The sequence below is a fragment of the Perissodus microlepis genome, chromosome 7 (assembly GCF_051167445.1).
Source record: "Perissodus microlepis isolate ML-2025 ecotype Zambia chromosome 7, ASM5116744v1, whole genome shotgun sequence".
Lineage (NCBI taxonomy): Eukaryota > Metazoa > Chordata > Actinopteri > Cichliformes > Cichlidae > Perissodus > Perissodus microlepis.
The window spans coordinates 17,045,685-17,056,671 of NC_140467.1; the positions used below are offsets into that span (position 1 = coordinate 17,045,685).

Here is a 10,987-nt window from a genome sequence, read left to right on the forward strand (position 1 = left end):
CAATTAAATGTGTATGAATGCGAGAGTGAATGAATAGTGGCATTGTAAGGGCGCTTTGGGTGCCTTGAAAAGCGCTATATGAATCCAATCCATTATTATTATTATTATTATTATTATTATTATCAATTAAATGTGTTTTCAGAAAATGGTCACAAAAAAAGCAACACCAAACACAATCAAATCATGATATATAGAGATTTTTATTGCAATTAACACCTATTTTAGCCTTATATTCCAGTTTATACATTTATACAGATTGCAATGATTTTCTTACAGTACAGTGACCCATAAATAGATTGTTCCAACAGGCTAATTATTAATACACAGTGCTTTTATGTTGGTGCTGCACAAACCTGGAAAAAACATCTGCAGAGCCTGGGTCATGTCAGTTTGTCTTTAAATTTCTGACACCCATATTTAAAAATGGCTCTGTACCAACAGCCAATTGTTTAATTTTAATGCCATTTGGTATAAAGAATGACAAAGGTACAAAAATATTACTTTAAAAAATTTCTACAATATATACAATATATCTGCACTGTTAAATAAACACAGTTTAGATTATATTTTATAAATATGTATTATACTTTACCATCAGTTTGTAATGCTATACAAGTGTACACACCTATAATAATCCAAATATGGACTTGTGTCTTACACAACCACCTTGGTAAATTGAGTGCTGTGAAGCATTTAATAGCAAGCAAACTGTTTATATTTTAAATGATGAACAAAGGGGCATAGGTGAGTGGCAAATCGTTGCCCAATGCTCAGCAGAGTAAAGCCTATGAAATTATACAGTTTTTCCCTTTGTGGCCTTTTTTCTTTTTGGATTTAGTCCATTGGCCATAAGGAGCAGAGGACATGCCTGCTACAGAGCTTGGCAAGTCATCAGTGTAATAGTGTCTGTGCGGCCTGGGCTGAGGGATGGGCTGACCCAGGAAAAAACCTTCCTCCTCAGAATCAGAGGAGGAAGATGAGCATGTAGAACACCAGTCATCATCATCATATAGACCCAAGAACCTTCCCATTGCTTGGCCCTGTAGCCTGTAGTCTGACGTGGCAGCAGAATGGGGGTGACCATGGAATGGTTGGTGCCCCTTGGAACCAAGGGCATTCCCTCTGCGGTCCACTTTGTTGCACATCTGGGGCCTTTCCTTAGGCAAAAGGTTTAAAGCATTGTCAGACCGGGATTTGCGGCTGCGACGCCTCCTATGGTGGTGCTGTTGGCGACCAGAGTGAAGGTCCTGGCCTTGTTCTTCAAAGTGGTACACTCTCCTCCGAGTCCGTTCACTCATAGGTGGCTGCCGCACTTGAATGTCACCATAATAGCCATTGTCCACAACATCATCCGAGAATTTGACTTGCTGCGGCCTAGACTGTGAACGTGTCCTTCTGAGGGCAGGGACATGAGGTTTGGGTCTGTCCTCCTGGGGTGCTTCTTCTAGAACATTCTCCACCTCCTCCTGCTCAGATGCAAGACTTTTTAGGGAATTTGCACTTCTGTGTAACATAGAAGAGTTGAGCGTTCCCATATTACTGGTTTTCTCACAGTCTTCTGTTTCCAGTTCATGGAAACCTTGCAGGGAATATACCACAGACCTTTCTTTATTATCACCATCTACTGAGGTTCCTAGAAAGGAGAAGAAAATTTATTACATTTCTGCACTAAAATACATCAAAATCCAACTACTGACATAGCATAAAATCATGTTATTTTCCATATCTGATTTTTAGAGTTCCATCTACTCACCAGTAATATTGGAAAGAGCAAGTGAGTCCATAGAGTCTCTGACATTCTGATCTGTCTTCTTAAATTCATCGGTGATACACTCCAAAGAGTCGGTGTACCATTGTGGCTCCTCTCCCCGAAAACCTCCTCCAGCCCCATGATCCAGCTCCAACTCCTGGATTTTTCTGCTGCTTGCTGGACCTGGATGGCTACCATAGGCAGAATCTCCTAGCCCATCCTGTGATTGTGCCCAGTACATGTCAGCTTGGTACTTCTTGCTGGCAAGGCTTCCCCTTCCTCCCCCACCATTACTCCCAGCTTTTGAGGATACCTGCTTTGACTTGGTGTCCTTTTCTGCAATCCAGAAATCTGTAGGTCTAGAGTCGCTGGCTTGCTGGAAAACCCCTTGTTCCCCAAACTTTAACAATAGCTGAGTCATGTAGTCCTCGTGCTCAGCCCACTCTTCCTCCTGGTCGTCGGGTGCCTCAGTCTCATCACCGCGGCCTCTCCAGAAGTGTTCATCTGATAAGTTCATATGGGCAAGCTTGTTGGTCAGGGTGTCATCAGCATTCCCACTCAAGCCAGGGAACTTATAGTTGACAGAGGGTGAGAACAGGAGTGACTGCCGGCACTGGTCAGCTGAACGACTGCTTTTGCCAATGCGCACACTCCGGCGGGATTCACGTGAGCGCGCCGACTGGAAGGCAGAGTCAGAGGAATCGGAAGCATGCACATCTTCCCCGAGACTGCAGGCTTTGGAGCAGTAAATACGACCCTGGTATGGCAGAAAAGGACTACCCAGTAGCGAGGTCTTACAGTGGGCACAGCTAAAGCAGCTCTCAGTGGCATGCCAGTGGAGCCCATCATAGGTCATCTGAGCATGATCAACACCTGTTAAAGGGGGAGAGTTGACATCTTTTAGCAAGTTAACATTTCTCTGTTGCTTGAAATAGTATTTTAACTCCAGAAGATCACTGTCTTACCAATGTGTTCTCCACAAGCCTCACAGTACTCTGCATAGAGAGACTCAAAGCAGCCACAACAGTACGGTCTGCCGTCCTTCATGATATAACGCTGACCTCCGAGAATTGTCTCACATTCAAAACAGGAGAAGTGTTTCATGTGCCAGTGGCGCCCCTCCGCCTCAGTACACTCATCAGCAAAGATAATCTGTGGACAAAGACGTGCATTAGCTGAGACAAAATGGTCATCAACCTTTAGAAGCTTCAGATGCATTATCTATCTTTGAAACACTGTTTTTTTTCTCCTTAGTACTACCTCATCACAGGCTGAGCATCGTGGTTTCAGCAGCTCAGCATGATGCCTCCCGCAGTGGATCTTTCCATCGTGGTAGAAGTAGATCAAATCCACGAGGAGTTCCCTACATGTGGAGCAGACAAAGCAGGATGGGTGCCAGCACAGCCCAGCGCTCGCCCTTGAAGCAAACACGGCCATTTCTCCATCGTTGATGTTTTCGCCGCACTGTAATTGAAAGGGCTAATTATCAACTTTTAAAAACAACACAAGTCACATTAAGACTGAACAATTGTCATACTTTTGTAATAATGTTTGAGTCCTACATGGGCATGGATTTTGCTTCACACAAAGTCTGAGTCTGGCTACAAAAAATCATATGCCTTCCATCAGCACCTGGAATCCCACTAGGTTGTTCTCAGATTAGCAGAACATATTTTATGTCTGTCCTTCTGACTGACAAGAACAGGACCTGGTGGTAGAGGTCATTTAAAAGGAGAAAGAAAAGGAAAAACAGCAGTCTCGGAGATTCATCAGTTTATGGGCACCCACTTGGCTGCTCATTGGTTATTGTTTAAAAAAATAACTTCATACTGAGCCTTTCCAGCCCAGACAGCAAACACTTTTTAGTCCATGACAGCATTTCTCTCGTTTCCAGCTTTCTTTCTGATCTAGATTAGCTAAATAGCCAAAAATGAGATGCAAAGAGGAAACGTAGCAAACCCTTGTTTAATACTCTCCATGGATAATTATTTTTATATAAGAATACTGTTTATATCCTTAGTTCCACAAAAACTCTAGACTACTGTCTATTTCTCAGTCATCATCGTGTTATAAACAATACATGGGCTGCATGCAACGTACATGATCACAAATGCTGTTCAGAAAATTGCGAGGCAGCAGTTTTACTGTGCCCCTCCCCAATGCTTCCTTCTTCCTCTGAACACTGAACATGTGCAGCTCCTTCTTCTCCTCCTCACTCAGGGACTGGCAATAACGCACCTGGGAAAGAAGGGAATTGGTTAGAAATATGATGGCTAGTTTCACAATCACAGGCTTTTATATCTATATATAGATATAGATATAAGAATTGGGATGATTAATGCTTCCTGAAAATCTACTACTGAGAATAGTATATATAAGTGACCTTTTTGGATTGAGGACGAAGTGCTTATCAGAGCAGTTTGAACAAAAGGAACTCTTGACCCCAGCTTTCCCTTCCTACACCAGCCAACATATCTCCACCCACAGTCCCTGATTGAGAACCTGTTTTTTTTTTACAACAGTCCTTAACAAGGGGGAAAGCAGACGTTTACCCAAACAAGGCCTGTGTTTAGAGTGTAATCAAGACAGTGGGCAACAAAGGAAGACAGACAACCGAGGCGAACTGTGGTGCCACTGCAGTGGTGGCATCACATAAAGCCTCTTTCAACCAGCCTCCCTCTCACTCTCTCTCTCGCTGAGCGGTCCTCATAAAAACCACTGCTGTGGCAGGAATCCTGCTGGTGGGGGCTCACGGCAAACATCATAAAATTATCAAGTCAAAAGTAACATTGTACCCACACTGGACGTCTACAAGCTTGCGGAACAAAAATCCCCCAGTGTGATGTCAATGGAGACGCTATGGGCGCACATTAGTGGGATAGCAATGGAGATGGTGAGGCTTTAGCACTGCAGGATGAGTGAGCAGCATCAAATGCAGCTACTCAAACACAAGTGTTTTGTTGTTGGTTTTTTTGCTGCAATTTTGGTGCAAATGTGAGGGCTGAATTTTTACGAGACATGCATTTGCACACACAGGCACCAAAAATTCTCACCTCATTATCATGTGGTGGGAGTTGGTAGAGGAGCTGCTTGATTCTGAACTTCTCTCCTGGGCTGTTGACATATGGGATCTTGTCCTCAGGCAGACACGAAAAATATAGCTGGACCTGGGGGAAATATTAGGTGAAACATGATGTTTTTGGTTGAATACAAAGGGTTAGGGTTGGACAACTAAATGCATTCCAACTAATATAACAACTGAGCAATGGCTCAGAATTATTATTTGCAGGAGCAGAGAGTTGGTTTTGGTCCGCCCCAAAAGTAATTTTAAACCCAAATTTTCACCCGTCTTATTGCAGCCATATATTATCATTATTGCCTCGGATTCAATATGCCAATATTAACACAAATTCTTTTCCAAGAAACTAGAGAACAAGCACATTAATTTGTGATGAGACACATTCTGGGATAGCGCTATGTAAAATGTATGGAAGAATGACTTTGTGGAATCAAAAAGTTTTCCCTAATCCCCAAATCAGCTTTAATTCAAAAGTGCAACACAGCAGTGATCCTCTTTGACGATGAAAAACGCAGGAATCATCGTCTACATAAATCTGTGCTGAACAAGCCAAGACAGGTCAACAGGTCAAATCAGTTTAAGGGTTATATTTTCGAGTGATATGGTTGTCTCTATAGGGACAGGACAAAGCAGGCTGTAATTGTAGCACCCTGACCCTTGGGGCCGACTGCTAAAGACTAAACTTTATGAGGGAGGGCCCATCACAGTTAGCTAGATAAAGAGATGGGATGCTGTAGTCCTGTGTGTTAGGGGACTTCCAGCAGCTTTGGCTGTCTAGAGGAGGGGTAACAGCACAGCAATTTACCCTGACAATCACCCTCAGACCCCAACAACCACCTCTACCATCATAAATTATGCACATCACGATGCTGCTACGACCCCTTATCCAGCTCACTAGGCCCGAGGAACAGCTAGCTTCCCTTCTTGCCCATCACCCACTCATTGCTTCCATGTGTGTTGTTGATCAAGGGCAATGGGATGGCTACAGACTGAGTGAGAGAGAGAAAAGAACACCAAGCAGTGGTGAGAGCAGAGTTTAAAAATTCTGAGGATCTGGGAAAGTGCCATATCTCACCGACTGCTCAACGGACACGGCTAATAGCTCTGCCTGTGGTTGTGGAGGCGAAGACTCCGATTCCTAGCTCGACCCACTAAGTCCTGCTTCTAACTCTGCGGTATATTATGCTGCCCTTTAGTGGCAACCTCATAGAGTCTGAGAAATCTGCCACAAGCAGTGAGAACAAGGAAGCTTAATGAAATATGTTGTCCCTCCCATAGGTGCCATTTTCCAGAGACTTGGTGTGTTATTCAGTATAACACACAGTGAATAGCATTTATCTGGGCCAGGCAAATGGGCTATAAGGGAGTTAAAATCAGGTCAGGGCTGTTTTTATTCGCTGTCTGGAGGATACACCATTATTCGTGGTGTTGATTTAGGGAGGAAATGATTTGCGAACCAATGAAATTGATACCACAGTTATAGAGAACAGTGTCCCGGTATCCAAACGGAGCAGGCTTGATTAATCTTAGCTCAGAGCGTCTTGAACTGGTGCGTTTGTAAGCCACATTGTGCTTACCTGTTCAGGTCTCAGGCCAGGTGGCACCCACGCATACTCCTCCAGTGCACAGCCTGAGTCATCATCAGAGGTTGAGCTCCGCTGGAAGCCAGATGTCAGTTTACTGATTTTCTGCTCCATCATGAAATCTCGCTTGCGTGCCCCACCCTGGAAGCCAGCCACCAGCCCCGCTGCACTCACCAGGCTCATCGGGCTCTCTTTTTACTAGACAGGTGAGATGAAAGGATAGGAAGATGGGAAGTACCGGGATTTGGGAGAGGACAGAAGGGGGAAGAGGATAGAAATATAAAGGAAAACAAAATAGAAATGTTCGTCATCAAGCCATGACATCAGTTCCTACGTCCTCACATCTTAATCCGGCTCTCTCATGTCAGTGCTATTCCGCTGATTGTTAACCGCTGGCTGAGTCACACCATTGCCACCTCTTTCATGAAGCTCACAGCACCCCTCAAAAACCCATTATGGTATTTAAGCAAGCTTTTTTGGTTTACTTTTAGTGACGAGTCTACTACATAAAGGCACTCATAAAGACAACTCCATCCTTTCACCGCTATTATGGTAGCAGTTAAACACGTGCCTTCCTCATGTGGTTTTTGGGGGTGCAGAGATTGTTAGGAAATTCCCAAAGCTTCATGAGGTGATGTTCTATCTCATTATAGTGACAATAACAAACTATTCAGAAGTATAAACTATTTGAAGTTGCTTATAACTGTGACCATTTCTTATGAATCTTCTGCAGGTTTAAAATAATTTGTTAGGTTTATGTCTGTATGAGTCATCATTTTACTTTACTGAGAAGCTGATGATGCTATGCCCCAAGGGAGGGGGGTGGAGTTCAACACATGGGATTTGATGCTAGCTTGATCAGTTGAGCCCGAGGTCTGTATAAACACAAGCCTGGCCTTAAGACGAGGCCACCATATGGGAAGTGTCCACAAGCCTGCTCTCTCCCTTCATCTCTTCTTTTTCTTTGGATTGTTTGTTTTCCAACCTGCTGCAGTGAGCGCCTGATCGCTCTTTCATCTTTTAGATGGACAGGGAACACAGTCCCAGACAGGTGAAGCAGCTGGATGAATGCAGATGGATAGAGGCTGACATGGATGGATAGGACTAACTGATACTGACACTATATAACCTGAGGCAACAAACACAGCAGGGAGATAAAAGACTCGAACTGTACTGACCTCTATATATGTGGTGTCTGCAGTTACTAATGTCTTATGGAAAATCCAAACTTTTGCAGACGTGACTGTTGTGATGAGACAGAAACAAACTAAATCTGTGCAAAGCTGGATAAAATTAAAGAAATAGCGAATAAATAAAATCACTTAATTTATTTATTAATTTGTCTTTTATGTTCAGAATATACCCGGACGGAGGGATGGATGGATGGATGGATGTCGAGAGTAACTTTAAAGTGATTATTTGACATGCAAATTCCAAGCAAACCAAGTTTTGGAATAATCATTAGGCAACCCCATCTGCCCTGTTCTTTATTCATCCCTCTCCAGTCATCCCATAACTTTATTTCCTTGACTCCTGTAAGCATTTAGGACCACAAAAACACAGTCATAATGAATGCGTGTGCAGTTGTGGTAATTTCTCACTAGCCAAGAGCTCTAACTGAGATCAAATGGGAGCCCAGCCAGCATCCAGCAGCCTGGCCCTTGCACCACTTCCCCCCTACCCAAGCCTTGAACCCCTATGGACAGCAAAGGTACAGAGAGCCACAGAGAGACAGCTGAGAAAACCAAATACACTCGAGGGCAAGCCTTTGAACATAGAGATGACAGCATAGGGGCCTTAAAATCTGCTTTCTGCTCAAATGATAAATAGATCGACCACCAGTGCCACCACAACAGGTTTGAAACTGATTCTGGGAGACTTGGATGGATGGAAAAGCAGTCTTTCCAAGATATTTTGTTTGTTTTGATGATGATGTAAAAGAGCACTGTCTAACAATTCAAATTTCCCATAGGTGCTGGCTGACCTCAAAAGCCATATAATTTTTATAGTCCATCAAACCACTCAATGATCCGTCCTGCCCCGAGGCTGGAGGCACTGTCATTGCAGAAGTGACCACTCCCATCACGACAGAAATGTTTCATCATAGTACAAAAGATGATCAGAACCTCTTTGAAAAACGTTGCTCTCTGTTGTAAAAAAGTAGACCCAGGTCATTCCAGCAAACAGAACCATCCCTGTAGACAGACTTCAAGCTTTTTATATAATTTTATGTTGCTTAACCTCTGTAAGGAATATGCAGACACAGGCTACTCTACACACAAATACACAGAATACAGAAATAACTATCAATACCTTGTCAAAATCAGGTGCTCGTGTCGATTCACTCTGTTAGTGAAGACTGATATATTAGCATGTCAGACCTTTCTCTGATGATTAACAGATCCACGAGACATGCAGGTTCAGGCAGCTACTGGCTGTTCATATCAGCTCATCTTTCTCAAAGACAAGTCAGCCACTGTGGCATCGCTACTACTAATGACTGACAAGCCCCCCCTTAAGCTTATCCAGTCATAGACTATCAGTGTTAGGTGTGATGATAATGGTGTTAAAGGATTCCTGGGCTTTTGGGAGGGTGAATTTAGGCTGCCTTGTACCATAAAGTGTCAGGTCAGGCGGATTGGCTTATAACATATCCCGTTAAAATGCCTCTGATGCCCTAAACAATGGTGCCTTTGTCAAGTCACTGAAGGTTTTATCCATCAAGAGTCTGTTTATCTCTTTGCAAGTATTTTTTTTCCTGAAGATGCCACGTTTTATCTTGTCACATATGACAGTCGAAGCCCTCGAACCCAGATAACCTGTCTTCAGATGAGAGAGCTAGGGATGGAATAAGGCACTCTGTTGTTCTATTCATATCTATTGACTTGCAAATGAGACCAAAATAACCTACAAAAATGTGCCCTTGTTTGAGAACAGCTTGGGTTTCACGTGGGAGATAGCTAACTATAGGCAGGTTCAGTCAGGAGGCAAGAGGCTCACTTCAGAGCCACACATTTTAATCAGGCACAAAATCACTCATGTGCTACATTTGCTGGAATTCTTGCTTTCGCATGTTGGCTGGGTATCTGCAAGGATGTCTCACACAGCCAAACCTGACTCACAGGAATGTCAGGCTTGAACTTTAGCCAGGCTCTCGAAAGCAATACAGAGTGCACGCAGCTCTGTGTTAAGCAAAAAAAAAAAAGTTTCTCATACAGCTACAGCTGGTTGCATGCTAATTTTTCCTTTATCTGTCATGCAGTTCATTTCCTCTGGCTTTACCCAAAACAATTCCTTAACATTTTGAATGACAGAAGCACTGAGCCAGCTAACTTCACCGTGCTCATACTGACTGACTCATCACTCAGGCTGGCTTTTATAGTTTTTTCCTCTAACAAGGGATCTATGGTTTGTGAGATTAGTTTTAACCCTCTGCCCCCCTTCCCTTTTCACCCTCCACCCCACCCCCCAAGCCCCTGCCCTCCTCCCACACTAGCCAGACCCCTGCAGTCCCGAATGTTTAACAGCCCCTCACTTCTTTGTAAAGGTGCTTGTTAACATGGCTTTGGGAGCTGCAGGTCTGCATATCTGACTGATCTACCCACAGAAGGTAGTGGGGGTGCTATTAGACTGAGGATAAAATGGGGTGACTGACATGTATGAAAATGTTAATGTCCTTTTTCCACAAAGGAGGGGGAAGTTAAGTCATGCCAGGAGAAAGAGGGAAATCTTTAACAGACGCGCTTGCTTTGAAATGTTTTCAGTGATTGCTGATTTGAGAACATCCCACGACTTACTGAAGGAGGGAAGAGCCCCGTGTTCTACGGAAAGCGGACAATGGAGCTTACATTCCCACAAATGCTGCATAACAGGACCTCGGTGAGTGTGTGGGTTCAGACGTGTTTCATTAAAGAACAAAACAACCACTTATTTGAGTTCGCCCTGAAGAAAGTCCTGTCTGACTGTAATGCCCAACAGCAGTGGTGCGCCTAACTACAGTGCAATGCATTATTTATCGCTTTGTTGAATACAGAACTCTTAAAGGACCCCATGCAGCGACTGACTAATAAATACAATCAACAGTGACATTTTTAAATAGTGTTCGACAACACTTAAACCATAGTCCCCCCCCCCTCCAAAAAAATCCAGACACTGGAGCTTTGGATTAACAGCCCTTGAGAGAGTGCACAGGAAAAATAAGCAACTTCTGGTCTGAATTACTGTCTATTTCTTTAGGAAGTGGATGATGGACATGCACACAACCCAACACAGTGTTCTCTGTCAGTTTAGGCTGGCCCTACTTGTTTAACTTGGCTTCTGCTAGCTTGGTAATGCAGGATAGGCTGTAGTTGGGAGAGAAAAACAAGAATTTCTGTTCACTGTCCCTGCTTACTTAAGCTTGAAGTCAGACAAACTCAGTTTATTTTTCATGTCCAACAAGATTGAAAAATATGCAGCATATTATTTATCTCCCTGCACACACGCAAATATTTAAAAATCACTGCCTGTCAGCCTTTGGCCGTTAATGTAGTGTCAAAAAAAGAAACAAAAAAACCAACCTCTGGGCCAGATGAC

The 10,987-nt window shown here is 43.5% G+C and overlaps 1 protein-coding gene across 3 annotated transcripts in view; it reads right to left on the reverse strand.

The window, feature by feature from the left end:
• Positions 1-181: 181 nt before the first annotated feature.
• Positions 182-10,987, reverse strand: part of prickle1a (prickle homolog 1a) — a 24,073-nt gene continuing 13,267 nt past the window's right edge. For all 3 annotated transcript variants that reach the window (XM_084933894.1, XM_084933892.1, XM_084933893.1), the window contains 7 exons: positions 6,407-6,610; positions 4,804-4,917; positions 3,851-3,988; positions 3,011-3,214; positions 2,716-2,902; positions 1,754-2,623; positions 182-1,633 (listed from right to left, as the gene is read on the reverse strand). In XM_084933894.1, the coding sequence (XP_084790020.1) occupies positions 786-1,633; positions 1,754-2,623; positions 2,716-2,902; positions 3,011-3,214; positions 3,851-3,988; positions 4,804-4,917; positions 6,407-6,595 (2,550 nt within the window). In that variant the 5' untranslated portion in view covers positions 6,596-6,610 and the 3' untranslated portion in view covers positions 182-785. The remainder of the gene's footprint in view (positions 1,634-1,753; positions 2,624-2,715; positions 2,903-3,010; positions 3,215-3,850; positions 3,989-4,803; positions 4,918-6,406; positions 6,611-10,987) is intronic.